The 19328-nt window shown below is 45.0% G+C and overlaps 1 protein-coding gene across 1 annotated transcript in view; it reads right to left on the minus strand.

Annotated features, from left to right (window-relative positions):
* Positions 1 to 17923, minus strand: part of MOXD1 (monooxygenase DBH like 1) — a 91220-nt gene extending 73297 nt beyond the window's left edge. Inside the window, exon 1 of the mRNA XM_036248802.1 lies at positions 17605 to 17923. Coding sequence (XP_036104695.1) covers positions 17605 to 17868 — 264 coding nt within the window. The 5' untranslated portion in view covers positions 17869 to 17923. The remainder of the gene's footprint in view (positions 1 to 17604) is intronic.
* Positions 17924 to 19328: the final 1405 nt, after the last annotated feature.

Here is a 19328-nt window from a genome sequence, read left to right on the forward strand (position 1 = left end):
TGAGTACTTTCAATGTGCCACATACTCTGCTAAGAGCTTTACATGCCTATTTCATTTATTCCTCACAAGAATCTCATGCATGATGTTACATTACCTCCCTATGACTTATTTATTGTATAACTGGAACAACACAGGGAATATATTTTATTGTATTGCAATGACTTGGTTTGGTAATTGATGGTACCAGGCTTATAGTGATCACATCATCAGGTATGTAAATGTTAAGTCACTATGTTGTACGCCTGAAAGTAACATCACATTGTATGTCAACTATACTTTAATAAATAAGTAAAACGGGCAAAAGAGTCAGGTTTAAACTACAACAAATCCCCATGCATTAGATATCATCATTCCCTTCTTTGTAATGAGAACTGTCACTTAGAGAGGTCAAGGAGTTAGCCGAGGGCGACACAAGGAAGAGGCAGCAAGCAGTGCTGAGATTTCCACCAGGACTTCTGCTTTTAACTGCTCAGCAGCCACCAGCAGGTATTTCTTGGGGACCTGCCAAGTGCATGGACTTGTTCCTGGTATCTTGGGAAGGTGTGACAGTGCTGACACAGCCATCAACTTGTAAAAAGTACTAATTATCTACCACTTCTGCTACTTTGCCTCCTTCTCCCTTCTGCAGCTATAGCCGTGGGCATTGCACTGGTTATTAGTAGCCTTGGAGAATGTGGGAGGGAAGGGAAAGACTATGTATTTATATAACTGGAGAAATACTTGAGGAGAATTTTTCCAAATACAAAGGGAGTTCATTTTGTTACTGTTAATTCTAATAAAAGCTTTTCAAGCAGAACACTTTTCATGGCTTAAATACGGACTGAGAATGATCCGGGACATTCCTTTATTAATGTTCTACTGATGCCCTGTGATCATATATAACATACATTTTAGGCTCTGTGTGGGCAAATATTCCTGTTGCTTAGAAATACAGCAGCAAGTACCAACTGACAAAAGGTGTGTAGGAATGATAGAGGGCTAGGAGGAGGAGGAGAGTCCTGGCTCGGCGTATTCATCACTACCCACAGTTCTTCCGTTGCTGCTCGTTTACCTAGGCTTGTCAATCAATTCATTAAATTCATCTCACAATTGTTTCCATTCTAAGAAAACCACTTTATTTTTGTTTTACAAAATAATCTTAAATACCAAATGCCAGCCCTTGCTTCAGACATCAAATGGTCACTCTGAATTGCTTTGTACGGAGTCCTGCTTGGCATCCCCACACCACGTGCCCGGACTCTTCCAAGCTCCTCCACGTGGCCCACAAAGGAATCGCCTTGTTCCTGTCAAAGAACCTGACCACATAAGGTCAGTAATTCCCGAACTTGTATGCACATGAGAATCACCAGGAAACATAAAAATATATCAATGCCTGCGTTCTCCTCCTCCCCAGAGATAGTGACTTAATTGCTATGGAGCGAAGGGACTTTGTGGACATTAAAAATTGTAAAAGGGCACCCAAGTGATTCTAACGAGCAGAGATTTCAGAACATCTGACACAGGAAGTGTCTTTCCCGGTTCTCAGTTCTCCATCAGCTCTGCCTACCTATCACTAGACTGCAACCTGCCACAGCAGAAATCCATCCTGGCCTAGACCAAAGGTGTCCAAAGTCCCGGAGGCCTAGCTTCTACATGGTTTTATCTACCATGAGTGTCCCTATATGAGAGAGCTTCAGTGCATGAACTTTCCGGGTGGGAGGGGTGAGTTAGCAATTTAATTTTATCTAGGAAACTAAACTTTAAAAATTTTACTTTAAAAATTGCCTAGAAGATGGAAATCTTCTCCAGACACATGTGGTTTTCTTGGTCTAGCTTCTCTACATCTTAAAGCTCTCTAAGACTATTGAAGATGAGAAAGAACACAGGGTATAAGAGAAAAACATTCACACCTAGTATTAAGAAACTTCTATAAAATCACCAAGTCTCTAGATCAAAGCTTGAAAGACTCCAGTTGAGCTCACTAAACATCTGTGCAACAATGCCACAGAAATAGAAAACAGAGCCCGTGCGGTTCAGACACATTTGAAAAAGCATTAATTATATTTCCTCCAGGTAGGCAGTTTCCCATATTCAAGGTCTACTGAGTTCTTTGAAGCCCATGCCAGATAATCTTCTTCATAGTATATAATATTTTGAATTGTAAACACTAGGGTTAATCCTGAAAACAGCTTAGAATCTTAGGATACTTATTTCCCTTCATGATTTGATCATAAGCATCCTAAGCTGAAATAGCCACACAGCCCCTTATCCTATCACTTTATTTTAATTCTTGGCACAGCACTTATCACTTCCGATATTTTTCTTGCTCATTTATTTATTTGTTTACCTCCATCCCCCACCAAAATATGAGCTCTATAATACCACTAACTTTTCCCCACTTGATGCTATGTCCCCAGCATCTAAAACTGCTCAATAAGTCTTCAGTAAATATTGGTTGAACAAATGAATGAACAGTCCAACATTCTTTGTCTATAGGTGAGTACTTTAATGAAATAGCAGAAGTCACAAATGATCCCCAAGCTGTGTGACCTAGAGGCTCAGGAATATACATCCACAAAATGGGAGAAATAAGATATTGACATCATAGGGCTATTGTGAGAATTACATGAGATAATACACCATAAGTACTTACCATGATGTATGGCTGGTTATATTAAGAACTCAGTGAATGAAAAGTCGTAGCATAGAAATGTATACCTATGACATTTATAGTGAAACAAAAGTAGTAAAAAATACCACAATTTTATTTTATCAGTCTGTTTAAAATGTACTTTATTACACATGTTCTTTCACTGTTGAGGAAGAAAACTGGAATATGTTTTATGTAAACTAGAGCTTGCTTGCAGGAGAAGAAAGAACACCTGAGTAGGGGGGAAACAAGCCATTTATTTAATTGCTACTCCAACCTCAGCTTCTTCACCTGTAAAATGGGAGGGTGTAATTAGTAGATTTGGGGGTAAATTATTTTTTTTAATTTTTCTTTATTGATTTTAGAGAGAGGGGAAGGGAGAGGGAGAGAAAGATAGAAACATTGATGAGAGAGAACATTGATTGGCTGCCTCCTGCATGCCCCCACTGGGGACTGGGCCCACAACCTGGGTTTGTGCCCTGACTGGGAATTGAACCAGTGACCTCTTGGTGCATGGGCTGAGGCTCAACCACTGAGCCACACCAGCCGGGTAAGGGTGATTTTTTATATAACCTCAACCAACCAAACTCCTGAGCTCTTAAGAGGCCGCAAGTAAATACATAAAACATCAACATTTAACCTGTAAAAGCAAGACCTGTTTAATTTTTACTCACGTTAGATCAATAAGAAGACCTCAACAGTAAATTGAATTTGGTCTATTCATTGTTTGGTAACACTCAGATATATAATCCCAAATTTACAGTTAACAAAAATTACCGATTGGATTTATTTTGCAAAACTATCTGCTTACGCGCTGTATACTATCCTTAGGGATAGCTTTTGTTTTGTTTTGTTTTGTTTTGTTTCTGTCTACTCTAGAATTTAACAAGTTACAAAGACATAGATTTAAAAGAAGCTTCCCAGAGAAATATTTCTCTTTTTAAAAGTTCTATATTAGTTACTGTTTTAAAGTTACAATAAACAGCATTGTGAGGCATCTGCATGCACCACTTAACATATGCATTAAACATTTCCAGAAACATGATGATGTACAATGAATTCGTTCCTTTTGCTAGCAACTTTATTTTAATAGGGCTCCATTACAAATGATGAATCAATAAACCACCATTCACTTTCTTTGAAGTGGAATCTTGCCTCTCGCCTCTCTCAAGAATTCAGAAATTGCCGTTGATTGCCTGAAGCCTTGAAATCTGTTGGTCAATTCAGATGCATTGTTCCCTTGACTCATAGGTCTGCCAGTGTCCTCAGGCTGGCATGAAATCATCTGTTCTGCCAGGGAGAACCACACACTGACAACTATCACCGTGTGTTGAGCCTTGCACTCGCCATGTGTGCGTATTACTAATGCACAAAGCATGAAGCTTGGAAAAGTCCCTTTGTCATCTGGTTATGGGGGCAGGGGGCATAGTCCAAAGACTTATAAATATCTCCTAACAAAGCCCCAGCTGAGCCGTGTCAGGGTTGCACACTCTCTTCATCTTTTCCTACAGCTTTTCAATTTGCTTTCCAAACATTTCTTTGTTGCCGTTGGCTGGGGTGCACTTGAAAGAAGCACATCGTTAACCACAAAGAATGCTCGCTGTTTTCTGTGATTTCAAATCAGTTCCAAGCACTTCCTCAGCTCCTCGGTGAGCAGCCCAGAAGCAATTACCCTGCTGCTGAATGAAGACTTACTTCTCCACAGAGAGGCTTCAGTTATAGAGACAGCCAACAAGCAAGGCTGTAACAAATGATGACACGTATTGCAGCCTCCATTCACTAGCGATTTACACCCCCAAAGGAAGAGTGAATCAATTTTTGTGCAAATTCAACAGCACATCCGACCGAGCTGCCCCCTTCTCTGACTCACACAAACTGGGCATTCATCAACCCAGATCACTTTCCTCAAATGGGGACTCACAGTGGCTAAGTGGCTCTGGTGGGGGTGGGATTGCTCTGTGTCAAAAAGGGGCAAAGTACAAGGAAAGGACACAGTCCATCAGGGAAATGAGCACGAAGTTAATTCATTGAGACAAAATAGTGAGGTTTTCAAAAGCCAATGCCAAAGGAAGGACTGCTTCCAACCCCCAACCCTGGCGATTTTGTGGAAGACAGTGTAGAAAGTGACTTCGACAGCATCCCAGGAGTCACGCCCCCCAAATGTAAGCCACCCCAGTGTGCTGACATGTTTATAGCTCCATAATTGATGATTGGTAAAATCACTGTGTACCTTCTAGCTGAACCTGTTTTGTAAGGAATTTAATTAACAGGATAGAGATCAAAATAACCTTAGTAAACTGGAACACCCATCCAAGAAATGTCAGGTTCCCAGATAATGGACCAAGAAATGTCAGGTTTCCAGGTTAGCCAACTGCCTAACTGTGTATTTTCGCTTCTGTACATGCTATGCCCTAGTGCATACCAGAATGTGGTTTTAAGCTTTAAAAGGTGTGTGTGTAAGGAGGTCGGGGTTGATTCCAAAGACTCTGTCACAGGGGTGTTCGGAATCAGACGCCGGCCAGCTAATAAACGGATCTCATTTGACTTTAGTTCTCTAGTGATCTTTGTTTTACTCTGTCATCCCACAACATTTGGTGGCCCCAGTGAGGTTCTCCCTTTCTTGGGAATCTTTAGACCACTAGACCTGCTGGGGAGGCTTGGGTCCATCCCGCCCAGGGAAAGACCTCTGAGAGAGGTCCTCAGCCCCGGGTGCTCGGAGGGCTCCTTGACTTCCTGGATGGTCTTCACAAATTTGTCTACAGATGGAGTTAAGAGCCATCTGGATTGAATCTCACCAGTGAGTACAAACCTTCGGTTAGTTCTGTTTGGCGCCATTCGGTGGCTGGAGGAAGGCCGGACGCAGCGTTACTTCCCCAGCCTGGATCTAGGATGGGACGTCACCCTGGACCCGGATTTGAATCAGTCAGGCCTGAGTTCTGTTCATACCAGTATCTATATCTGTGTTTTACTGTTTGTGTCTTAGTTCTTGTTGGTCTCTGCTGGTGTCTGTCCATTGTTCCGCTTGTCGTTATGGGTCAGTCTTCATCAATGCCTCTAACTCCTTTGCAATGTGTACTTAATAACTTCCAAGATTTAAAGAAACGACCGCTGGGTATGGGGCCATGGTAATGCCCTTTGACTTACAGAAATTCTGTCAACGTCCCTGGCCCACCTTCGGGGTTGATTGGCCACCCGAAAGCAGCTTCAATTTGCAATTGGCTTTTAAGGTTCAACGAAAAATATAGGGCAATCCTGGCCACCCAGATCAGGCCCCCTACCTAGATGTCTGGATTGACATCGCTACTGATAAACCTAAATACCTTAAGGATGCCAGTGTCCTATGAAATCCAAAAGGACTGTTCTCTTGACAGGACCTCAGCCTTCCCTGAAGGATAATAATTCCTCTACACCTAGAAGGAATCTCTATCCTGTCCTTCAGCCTCCAGCTGAGGACCCTCTGCTAACTGAGCCTCCCCCTACACGGGGGCACCCAGGCCACCACGCCCGGCCGATTCCCCCCGGGAAGCTCAGCCTCAGTCCCCCGCAAACCCCGGAGGAACCCCTTACCAGCCTGTAGCGGAGGCTGCAGCCCCTGACTCTTCATCGGCCACTATTCTGTCCCTCCGACAGGCTGCTCCTCTGCCTGGCGGGGATCCCCAAAGACCTTTTATGGTATATGTTCCCTTTTCTACAAGTGATCTCTACAACTGGAAACAACAGAACCCTTCTTTCTCGGATAAACCCCAAGGTCTAATCTCTCTGTTAGAAACTGTTTCCCACACCCACCAGCCCACCTGGGGTGACTGTCAGCAGCTCCTCCAGGTCCTCCTCACCTCTGAGGAGAGGGACAGAATATGCAGGGAGGCTGCCAAAACTGTCCTCGGGACGGACGGGCATCCCACCTCCGACTCTGACCGAATTAGTCGCCTGTTGCCTACCTCCAGACCTGACGAACCCTAATGACGATCGAGGTACGGAGGCTCTCGAACAATATCTCCTGGCTCTATTACGGGCATCCAGGGAGCGGCCAAAAGGCCGAGTAATTTATCTAAGGTGAGCGAGACTACTCAGCGCCCAGGCGAGTCGCCTGCCGCCTTCCTTGAGTGTCTCATGGAAGCTTACCGGTTATTTACCCCCATAGGCCCAGAAGCCTCTGAGAATAGGAGAGCGATTAATACTGCCTTTGTCACTCAGTCGGCCCTGGATAGTGGAAAGAAACTACATAAATGAGAAGGATTTGAGGGGAAGGTTTTGAGCAAACGGGTCGAAATCGCTCAGCAAGTATTCAACAACCGCGATGACCCAGATGTGACCCAAACTAAGAAGGTGGCAAAGATTTTGGTGGCAGCTATGAATGAAGGAATAAACCAGAGAGAAATGCCAGAAATTGGAACCAGAAAAAGGGTCAGAATAACAACAGGGGAAAAGGCCTAACTTAGACTCTGAGCAATGTGCCTATTGCAAAGAGGAGGGTCACTGGAAAAAGGATTGTCCTAAAGAAAAGGTAAACCAGATCAGAGGTCCCCATTTACTTGAGGAGGCTGAATGATGGGGCCAGGCTCCTTTCAACTGAGCCCGGGGAGCCCAAGGAAACTTTAAATGTCGGGGGCAAACCAGTCGAATTTTTAGTCTACACAGGGGCTACTTTCTCAGTCCTCCAAGAAATGAATGGACCACTCTCTAAAGACAAAATTCCAATCCAGGGGGCCACAGGAAAGACAAAATCTTACCCATGAACTAAAGCAAGAAAAACTCATTTAGGTAAAGAAACTACCACCCACTCCTTCCTCATCATGCCCGACTGCCCATACCCCCTACTGGGCAATGACCTCCTTCAGAAGCTCCGAGCTACCATCTCTTCTCATGGGGATTCTACCACACTCTCTGTTGGGTCACAACCCACTGCTATTCTCTTCTCTTGTCCTCTTTTTGAAGAATACATCCTCCTTGAAGAACCTATCTCTTCCCAGCCTAACGTCTACTCCAGGAACTTCAAGCAGCCATACCTACTGTTTGGGCTGAAACAAACCCCTCAGGGTTGGCCAGCCATCAGCCCCTGATTATAGTACTGATTGTAGTACAGCTATCCAGTTCTGCTACCCCAATGAGAATTCACCAGTACCCGATTAATCTGAAGGCTCAAATGGGATTGCAAAGCACATCAGGAATCTCTGCAAAGCAGGAATCCTGTCCCTTGTCACTTTGCTTGGAACACTCCTCTACTCCTGGTACAAAAGCCAGAGACGGATGACTTCAGACCAGTCCAGGACCTCCAGGAGGTAAATAAGCAGGTCGAGACCATACACCCAACTGTGCCCAAACCCTATACCCTCCTCAGCCTCCTGCCACTGAGCCACACAGTCTACACTGTCCTCGACCTGAAGGATGCCTTCTTCTTCTTACCACTAGACAAGGTAAGCCAACCTCTTTTTTATTTTGAATGGACAGACCCCAAAGGGGGATTCTCAGGGCAACTGACTTGGACCTGGCTTCCCCAGGGGCTTAAGAACTCCCCCATGTTGTCTGATGAGGCCCTTTGTCAGGACCTCTTTAAATAAAGACAAGAGCACCCTGAGGTTGTTCTCCAATATGCAGATGACCTCTTACTGGCTGCAAAAACTGTCTCTGACTGTTATGAGGCCACCATGGACCTATTGAAAGAACTACGTGCTCTTGGATATAGAGTATCTGCTAAAAAGGCCCCACTATGTACTGAGAATGCTACCTACCTAGGATATGAACTGAGGGGGGGAATGATCCCTCTCTACAAGCCAGATAGAAGCTATTTTAAAGATCCCCGGCCCCAAAGCAAAAAGCAGGTCCATAAATTTCTCGGGGCCATGTGGTATTACCAGCTTTGGATCCCTACGTTTGCTGAGATTGCTAAGCCCCTTTATACCAGCACGGGGAGAAAGGAAGATGGCCTAAATTGGACAGAAATAGAGCAGAGGGCTTTTAAAAACCTGAAGCAAGCCTTCATCAGTGCGCCTGCGCTCACTCTGCCTGATGTCTCCAAGCCCTTCCAGCTATATGTCTCTGAGGGCCGAGGCATTGCCAAGGGAGTTCTTACCCAGGCCTTGGGCCCTTGGAAATGCCCTGTCGCCTACCTCTCTAAATGACTAGACCCCGTGGTGGCAGGATTGCCAAATTCCTTGAGGGTGGTGGCGGCTACAGCTACCCTAACTAAAGAAGCATCAAAGCTAACCTTGGGGCAGGACTTGCAAATTGTAGCCCCTCATGCAGTAGAGGCTCTCCTTTGGAGCCCACCAGAGCGTTGCCAGGATTGCCCAATACCAGGTACTGCTCTTGGACCCTCAAGGATTCAGTTCCTGAAAACTGCTGCCTTAAATCCTGCTACGCTACTCCCTGACGATGACCCAGAGGAACCCACCCATGACCGCCTGGAGGTCCTCAGCTCTTTGGCCAATCTCAGAGCTGATCTAAGGGACACACCATGGCCTGATCCGAATGCTGAACTATACACTGACGGGAGTAGCTTCATGGCAGATGGAACATGGTACGGCGGAGCTGCAGTAGTCACCCATAATAAGGTACTTTGCGCCCAGGCCTTAGGCCATGGCACCTCTGCCCAGAGAGCTGAACTAATAGCCCTCACCCAAGCTTTACGGTGGGGGAAGAACATAGCTATCAATGCCTACGCTGATAGCAGGTATGCCTTCGCCACTGCCCATGACCACGGGGCACTCTACCAGGAGAGGGGCCTTTTGACATCAGGGGGAAAGGACACTAAAAAACAAACTTGAGATCTTAGCCCTATTAGAGGCTATCTGCCTACTGCAGAGAGTAGCTATATACATCGTAAGGGGCATCAGACTACGGATAATCACGTAGCCTGAGGTAACGCATTTGCAGACCAGACTGCCGGAGAAGTGACCTTAAAACCAGTGGGGCCTCTTCAGATTTTACCTGTATTACCCTCGAGGCACCTCTCAAATGCCCCCAACTACTCTGAAGATGAAATAGAATTAAATAATGTTTTAGGCGGGACACTGGACACCACCAGGTGGTATATACTCCCTGACCACATAATATTGCTGCCGGAGGCTCTGGGATTGGGACCTCATCCACAAGACACATCAGAGTACCCACTTAGGGGGAACTAAACTAATTGAACTTCTCAGGAGGGACTATTATATACCTAAGCTCCACCGCTATGCCAAATGGATTACAGCCCAATGCCCTGTCTGTGCACAAGTGAACCAAGCCCAGAAGGAAAAACTGACACCCGGGACATGGACCAGAGGACAAGGGCCTGGGGAACAATGGGAAGTTGACTTCACCAAGGTGATCCTGGGAAAATTTGGATTCAAGTACCTTCTAGTTTTCATAGACACCTTTCAGGATGGACTGAAGCTTTCCCCACCAAATCAGAGACAGCTCAGACAGTTGCTACAAAATTAGTTTTGGAAATAGTTCCCCGATTCGGCTTTCCCTTAGCAATGGGGTCTGACAATGGCCAGGCATTTATCGCCCAAATTACCCAAACAGTAGCTAAAATCTTAAACATAACTTGGAAACTCCACTGTATATATAGACCTCAGAGCTCAGGACAGGTAGAAAGGATGAACCAAACACTAAAAGAAACCCTCACTAAACTAAAACTAGAGACAGGCGAAGATTGGGTGAGTCTCCTTCCCTTTGCCTTGCTAAGAACTAGATGTTCTCCTTATATTCAGGGTCTGTCTCCCTATGAAATAATGTATGGGAGACCTCCACCTCTCCTCCCCAAGACAGGGGAGGAGACATTAGCTGAGTTAAATAATCATTCTCTTCTTAAGTCCTTACAGGCTCTGCAATTTATTCAACAGAGAAATCATCAGATAATAAAGGATTCTCTTCCTAAGACTTCTCTTCCAGATAATTCAGACCCCCACAACATCCAACCAGGAGATTGGGTCTGGGTCAAGAAAATTCAACCTGCTTCTCTCGAACCCAGATGGACTAGACCATTGCCAGTGATCCTTGCCACCCTAATGACCCTTAAGGTGGCAGGCTGCCAATTTTGGATTCACCATACTCAGGTAAAGAAGGCACACCCTGACCAGATACCAGAAAAATGGACCATCCATCCTACGGGGATCCCTTAAAGGTAAAACTCTCTCAATTCTGATTATCCTGATTGGGACCACTGTAATTCAAGGAAATCCTCATCAGCCAACCCAACATATTTGGACCCTCATTTGAATCACTGATGAACAAAACATCATTACCTACCCCACTTATGGGGCTCCCTGATTTCAATTTGATATGTGTAACCTCTTTGGACTAAAATGGAATATTAGACATGGGGGACATGTAGGGGTTCCAGCCTAAGGTTGTGGTACCATTCCTTCAAGGGATATGGCACTCTCAGCACTATATTTGCCCTGCGGGGGGAACCCAGACTGCCAGGGGCCAGATGAATATCACTGCGCTTCTTCGGCTTGTGAAACCTTGGCCCCCTGGACCTCCCGGGACTCAGATATTCAGTTCCTATGTCAAATCCAGCCCCCACCAGAAAGATGTACAATACCAGGGACTTGCAACCCTGTCATAATAACTGTAAACACTTGGAACCACCTCATTTGGCTGACAGGAAAGACTTGGGTCTGTGCCTGTATGTAACAGGTAGAGATTCCAGCCCTACTTTTACTATTCAAAATACTCCCATCAAGCAGGTTACCAAGCCAATAGGTCCTTATTTGGTTCTTAACCCTATTTTGGAGAAGGGACCTGATGCTCCTCGGCCTAATCTCCTACCCTCAACCTCAGAGACACTCTACTATACTACTGCAGAGTCCCACAGTACTCAGCCGATACCTCCCAAGAGGCCTCTCCTAGACACTCTTGAAGCAGTCTACAGATTTATAAACCAGACTAACCCCAGTGCCACCTCAGACTGCTGGTTCTGTCTAAATCCATCCCCTCCATACTATGTGGGGATTGGGACAAATGATCCATAGGTTCCTCTATGAATCAAATCAGAAATATTTTCATAAAAAATATCACACGGGACATGAGTATGTGTCGCTGGGGACAGGAACCAAAATTAACTTTGGGAGACTTACAAGGACGGGGACTTTGTCTCATATCCAAGGGCTACTGGGTGCATAACTCAACATATTGAGACTCTTGTCTAGGAATAATCTATTATAATTCCTTTAATAGAATATATAAATAATATTCTATTATATAAATATATAATAGAATAATCCTTTAATAGAATATATAATAATCTATTAAAGAACCCGAGAACTCCGACTCCGACGAGGGCTCCTTTCTCCTAGCAGCCCCTGAAGGGACTTGATTGGCTTGTACTACTGGTCTCACCCCCTGCCTCAACCCTCGCGCTATGACTAAAGTTGGCCTCTGTATACTAACCCGTGTTATTCCACAGGTTTATTTCTACTCTGGAGAAGGGGGACGGGAACATTTTGGATTACAGATGCAGTGGACCAAAAGAGCCCCTATCCTGTGCCCCGCCTAGTAGGCACAGGGTTGGCAGGTTCCACTGTGGTAGGAACTGCTGCTCTTATAACTGGAGACAAAAACTTCAAAACTCTAAGTCACGGAATAGATCAAGAGCTACAAGACCTAGAGAAGTCATTCTTCCATTTAGAAAATTCATTAAACTCCTTGGCAGAGGTAGTCCTCCAGAACCAGAGAGGACTTGACCTACTCTTTCTAAAACAAGGGGGATTGTGCCTGGCCCTGGGGGGAACCTGCTGTTTCTATGCCGATCATTCTGGCATCATCAAAGACAGCCTATCTAAGGTGAGACAAAGACTGAGAGAGAGAGAGAAATAACAAAAAACGGTGACAACTGGCTTGAGGGATTAAATAACTGGTCCCCATGGCTAACTACTCTCTTATCTGCTGCTGCAGGTCCCCTAATACTAATCGTCCTGGGATTGTTTTTTGGACCTTGCATCATAAATTGCTTCTCTGCATATGTTAGAAAAGATTCCAGACTGTGAAACTTATGGTCTTGTGGACCCATTATCAGCATATCTGTACTGAAAATGATGAGGAAACAATGATTGATTCCTCCAAAAAAACCAGTGGGAAATGTGCTGACATATTGATGATTGGTAAAATCACTGTATGCCCTCTAGCCAAACCTGTTTTGTAAGGAATTTAATTAACAGGATAGAGATCAAAATAACCTTAGTAAATTGGAATACCCCCTGTCCAAGAAATGTCAGGTTCTCAGACACTGGACCAAGAAATGTCAGGTCTCCAGGCACTGGACCAAGAAATGTCAGGTTCCCAGGTTAGTCAACTGCCTAACTGCATATTTTCACTTCTGTACGTGCTTGCTTGCTATGCCCAATGCGTACCAGAATGTGGTTTTAAGTTTTAAAAGGTGTACGAAAGAAGATCGGGGCTGATCTCTGAAGACTCTGTCACAGGGGTGTTTGGAATCAGACACCAGCCGGCTAATAAACAGCTCTTACTTGGACTTCAATTGTTTAGTGGTCTTTCTTTGACTCTGTCACGCCACAACACCAGGACAATTTCTCTGGTAGAGCACACTGAGACAGGTTTCACTTCGCAACCACATTTCTCTCTCTCTTTTCTTTCCCATTTTGATAGTACCTGGTTCTACCCCATTTCAGGAAACATCTCCAGACAGGGCCAGAGGGTTACAAAGTGGGCAGGGCAAATTCTCCCAATGCTTCCTCACTGGATATAATAACTCTGTTGCCCTTCAAGGGACTTACTAAATCTGGGTTTTGACTCCACTGACCTACAAGCAAATGTCACACTGCCCTCTGGAGGTAGTCACGTTGGGTGATTGGCAACCATTGAACAATGCGGGTTGTGGAAGTTCAGAACTCATTGTGGGAAGTGAGGAGGAGGGAGAAGGAGTGGAGGGAGCATGGAACAGGACAACAATTGAAAAATTATCAACCATTCACTAACTTCTTATAGTAGTGGATTAGTGTGTGTGTGTGTAAGTGTGTGTGAGAGAGAAAGGAAAAGGAAAGATGAATAAATAAACACTGTCTCCAGATCTCGTCAGTGTCAAGAGAGAGTGGATGCATGTAGACAGGTAATCAAAAGTTCATGAGACGGTGGCAAGTCTGTAAGATGGGTATGGTACAATGTTTTTCTCCAAAGATGGCCACGCTAATATATTTCATTCCCATGTGACCTCCTTACAATATGATGTTGAGGTGGAGTCTGTGTTTCCTCTTGACTCGGATGGGACTAAGACCACAGCAGGAGAGATACTACATGACTCAAAGGCTAAGTTGGAAAGGCTGTACAGTTTCCACAGGGGCCTCTCTGGATATTCACTCTTGAGATCCATCCACTCTGCTGTGAAGAAGCCCAGAAGCCACATGCAGAGGACACATTCCCACCACAGTATCACCTAAGGCCCCACACAACAGCCAACATCAACCACCAGTCAAGCAAGCAAGTGAACCAAGCTTTCAGATGACTCCAACCACTCACTTGGAGTTGATACCAGGTGGAGCAGAAAAGATGTCCCCACTAAGCCCTGTTCAAACTGTAGATTTGTGAGCAAAGTAAATGCTTATCCTTGGATGAAGACACTATATTTTGAGGTGGTTTGCTACACAACAATAAACAATCCAAACAATAGGCAAGATCCCCTCTGACATTGGACAGAATGTTCCTGGAACAGAATAAACCTGGCCTGAAAAGAAATGGAACCCATCTCTCTGCCTTTCATAGGTTCTTTTGATTGGGGCTGATTCTTCATTAACATTAGCTTTTTTCCTGTTGGTCCCAGATTAAGTTGTCCACGAGATCTAACTGAACTGAAACCCTGTGCGTATGTGAGCACTACAAGGTGCTTTGTACAAATTTGAATTGTGGCCAGTATTTAACAGTCAAAAGTTTTTATTGCACACACACACAATTAAATTTCTGTCTTGTCTCAAAAAACAAACAAAAAAACCTAGACGATCTGGCAAAACTTTATCTGCATTCACACATAAAAGTAATTCACTTGCAAAAACTCTGGTTTCCTCCATCTCTTCTACCCTCTGTTGCATTATATTCTGCTTGTTCCGTTCAAAACCTATCACTCTTTTAGATTTGCTGTCTGACCTCTATAGGCATGTGAGTTTGTGACATCTATTTAGCCAACAATTATCCACCTGGCTGGTTGAGACTTGGTCCTATATAGTTATCCAGCAGTTAACATCCCATTGAAAAGAAGAGTTTAAAATAATCAGAAAAATAAAATTCAGAATAATAAAAGAACAATAAAAAAAAATCTGAAAGTCAGATCTGTAAAACTTAATTAAGAAAGGATGGCCTTGGCTGGTGTGGCTCAGTTGGTTGAGTATCATTCCATGCACCAAAGGTTGCCAGTTCGATTCCTGGACAGGCACATATCCCAGTTTCGGGTTCAATCCCTGGTCAGGATGTGTAGGGGAGGCAACTGATTGATGTTTTTCTCTTACGTTGATATTTCTCTTCTCCTCTCCCTTCCTCTCTCTCTAAAATCATTTCTTAAAACTTTTTTAAAGGATGAAATTAAATAATAAGCCATAAGGAGAAGTGACTGGGATGTCAGCTTAGGTTATCACACAGCCTGATGCCATCTCCAACTATCGGTAGCTGCTGCACATGCAAAGATGCCCCAGAAGCCAATGCTTTTGCTTCATTGTTTCATACAAAGTTTGTTCTCCCTGGAAGTAAAATTACACAAAATTCAAAGTCTACTACTGGAATCGCATGTACTATGATTGGGAACAGTATTTACCTTTGCGTATATTTGCATAGAATACCCTTATCACACCATTGCATGAAGACTCTCAAATAGTTTCTAGGGAGAAGATTGAATGTCAACTGTTGGAAAATGGAATCACCCAGGTCGGATGAACAAGCTGGAACTGATACATTCTTTGTATTTTAGTCTTTAGTGGCTTTAGTTTTATTAGAGGTTTTTAATAAATTGTCTTTGAACTTAATTGACTAGCATAATTTTATTGTAACCTAATGTCCTAAAGTGATTAGGATGTTTAAGGAAATGAAATAGTAGAGAATGTCAGGCAACTAAGAATATGATTATCTTTATACATGAAAATAAAGATTTTTCCTTAGGAATGAAAATGGAGAGGAAAATCCTATTTCTTGCTCATTAAATAAATTGGGAAAGTGTTTAGTTTAAGGTTTATCTTATAGCGATATGTATTTACTAATTACTTTTTTTTAAGTTCTGTGGTTCAAAATCAACCTAATAGCACTTAATTAATTCTTATGCAATCTTTATAAAGAACCACCAGCAGTGTGAAAACACTTTTTAGTTTATCAAAGAGTATGTCTATGGCATGTTGAAACAGGATTCTACTCTTGGCTTTTCATTTAATATCATATTGAGTGGGTTTTCTAGAAATGCTACTCTTTTGGGGAAAACAATGTCAAGTTATCTTTGATAGTATACCCTGTTTTATGATATTATTTTGGTAAGATTTCCCAGGTCCCCTTCAACAAAACATGCAAGGAGAGTTAAGGGGCATATTGCCCCCTTCCCCAAGGAACAAGCAAAAAAAACCAAAACAACAAAAAGATTTGGCTCAAATAGATATTTATATAAGGTATGGTCTACTTCATATCACAAGAGAGTTAAATTATTTATCTAGTGAGACCTGTGTTTGGGATCAAATTCGTGGTTTACAAATTTAATGTTTGAGATGCTGTAGCAGAGAAAAATTTATACACCAATGACTTCAACAGAGTATATATAATCCTCATAAAACTTTATTTTATTGGAGTTGTAGAATACTTAGTTTGGGAGGGAAGAATTCATTTATGGGGAAAAAATTAGAGAAGAGAGTGGTTTTGAAGTTTTAATTGCTGCCATTTTCTTTATTTCTGGCCAACGTGAGTAACCAGTGCCAGAATTAGTGTTCACATTTATGGCATGTCAATCAGAACATTGTAGAAATCAAACTTAAAAGCCAAGAATAAAATTACTGAGAAGTGCATTTTGGAATCTATGGGGTACATTGACTTAACAGCATCAATGACTAACACAACGCCAAACCCAACAGGAGTTTTCATCAGAATCAAGGGACTTTTAGTTTCAAAGGGCAGTATTTATGGATGAATTTTGATAAGTAACAACGGGTGTGTATTCAGGACATTGTTATGCCATCGCGGAAAAGTGTGTAAATGTTGGTCACGATCAAATAAACAAAGATGTCCAGAGAACTTTACCTAATCACTCTGGTCATCTCAGGATCCTTTTCTCCTATCCATAAAGACGTCTATGAGTAGACAACATCTCTACTTGGGCTCTTTCTAAACAAATCGCCAGCTGTCAAACGAGCTTTGTTAGCTATTAAATTAAGTGAACAGTTTTGCCATTCAGTAGGGGATTTTGCCTGGGGCTCTAGGTTTTGCAGATCTTTAAATGTGGTTTCTTAAGTGACTCTCAGAATAGTATATATCTTAAATGATTCTTGGAGACTTTCATCTGTCTGAAGTAGCTGACACCCGAGACCGGTGGTTCCCAAGTAGCCTTGATTTGGGAAGCTCTGTCAGAGACCCCGACCCTAGGCACCAAGTCAGCAAAGTGCCTAAAACTCTCTGGCCCCTCCAACCCTGAGGGCAGTCGTTAGGTCCCCAAAGCTGGGGTCCCTCTCCTTTCCCACCAGGACCGGAGGGGGATGCGCAGCAGGTGTGTACGAGGTCTGTTAGGTGGGGCGGAAAACGGCCTGCAGTCGCCCGTGCTCAGTTTCCCGGGGCGAAAACTCGGAGTGGGGCCACGGAGGCGGGAGCGGGAGGCGAGCTCCACCGGCTCCTCGGGCTCCAGGGGTGCAGGAGCGGATCGCAACCAGGAGCGTGTGCCGGGGGCTGCGCGGAGCGACGGCTCCAGTCTGGCCAGAGAGCCAGCGGCGGCCAGGGTGGCCCTGCACCCGCGCCTGCTCCGGGTCAGGACGGGACTGGACTCAGCGGCCGGAGCGGGCTCCCCGAGGGGATGCGCTTACCTGGAGGTAGGGTCGGCCCTGGGCCACCCCGCCCACGACGATGTCGGCTGCAGCCATGCCCCCAGTGGGCGAGAAGCCTAAGCCCACGTAGCCGGCGGTGCGCACCTCGAGGCGAAAGGCGAGCCGGTCGTCCCGCCGACCCCAGCTCAGCCAGTACTTGCCCTCCGCGTCGAGGAGGGTGCGGTGTGGGTAGGTCTGGCCCGAGCCCCCCGCCGCCGAGCCGGCGAGCAGCGCCCACAGCAGCAGCAGCAACCAGCGGCACATCCTCGGCGCCTCCTGACCCGCAGGCACCTGGGCTCCTGCCGACTGGAGGGGCCAGGAGGAGGCACAGGGGTGGCGGCGGGAGCCGGAGCCTGGGAGCCGAGCCTGGGAGCTGGGAGCTGGGAGCTGGGACCGCCCCTCCACACGCCGCTCTCCGCCCGCAGGGAGGGGCAGGACCCGCTCTCCCGCCCCAGCCGTCGGCCTAGCTCTGCCGACTCTCCCTCGGTCCCGCCCTGGCCACCCAGTCACCTGCCGTCCTGCACCCCCAAGTGGGTCCCTGCGGTCTGGATTAGTGGGAAGGGAAGCGCAGGGCGTCCTGGAAGGAGAGTAAGGAGGCAGAGGGGAAGGAGGAGGGAGAGCGCTCGTGGGGGAGGGCGTGGGCACTTGCTGGGCCAGTGGGGCCGCGGGATCCCTGCGGAGAGAAGACTTGAGGAGAGGGCAAGTTTATCCTGGCCAAGGAGAGGAGGAGTTGAGTGTGGGTTTGGTGTAGGAAAAGTGAGAGCAAGTCCTTTCCAGGGTAACTGTTCAACGACCTTCTATCCATTGTTGTTGATTTGCCAGAGCCATTGTACCCAGCGGTGACCCTACCCGGTGGTGGGACACAGCTCACCTCCAGCGCATTTCTGTCACCCTTTCGCTCTGCGGGGGCCCCAAGTCTGGGGAAGTCTTGTTCTTGACCTCGGGACTCAGCATCCTGATACTTGCCTTCCTCCTGGGTTTGGTTTTGAGGGGACAATTCTGCCTAACTGCTTTGCCATCAGCAGAGTAGGTTAGTTAGGATTAAAGCACCATTCGCAATTAGATTTTCATTTGCAATTAGATTTTCATTTGCAATCCTTTTTTTCCTGCTATTTCAAGTTCTGGCCATAGCCATGTTTATCAAAAAGTGTTTTGCCTCTACTTTTGACCTCATCACTTCAGTCTTCACAAGGCTAATTACTCAACATGGCAACTGCAAATTACCTTTATTTATTCATTTATTTATACTCGGCCATGTTTTAAAAAGTAGTTCTAAAGTGGCTTACAAAAATACGAGCAATACAAAATAGAAAAATAATATGAGAGAATAAACCAAAAATTTGGGTAAGAAGAATACTACAAATATGTATTATTTACTCTGGATTCAGAGGCTCCACACAAGCCGCCTATGCTTCTTATTCTCTCTCTTCAAGACATATGTCAGCCTGCTTTTTCTTGCTCCTGCCTTCTCTTTTCATTTCTTTCCCCATAACTTTTCTATAGTTACCAGTATGCATCAAAACTGTGTTCTCCCGAAGGTTCAGGCATATCTGACTGAGTCTGGAAGGCAACCATCAAGTGGTTGCTTAGCAGGGAGATCGAGGGGCTACCTAGGAAGGGACTCATCCCAAGAAGAGAGGGCTTTGGGTCCACAGCTTTAGCCAATGACCACAGGCCAACGTCAGGAAAGACTGATGTTGAAACCTTGGGGAAAGGCAAGAAAT

Source organism: Molossus molossus, unplaced genomic scaffold (genome assembly GCF_014108415.1).
Source record: "Molossus molossus isolate mMolMol1 unplaced genomic scaffold, mMolMol1.p scaffold_m16_p_8, whole genome shotgun sequence".
NCBI lineage: Eukaryota > Metazoa > Chordata > Mammalia > Chiroptera > Molossidae > Molossus > Molossus molossus.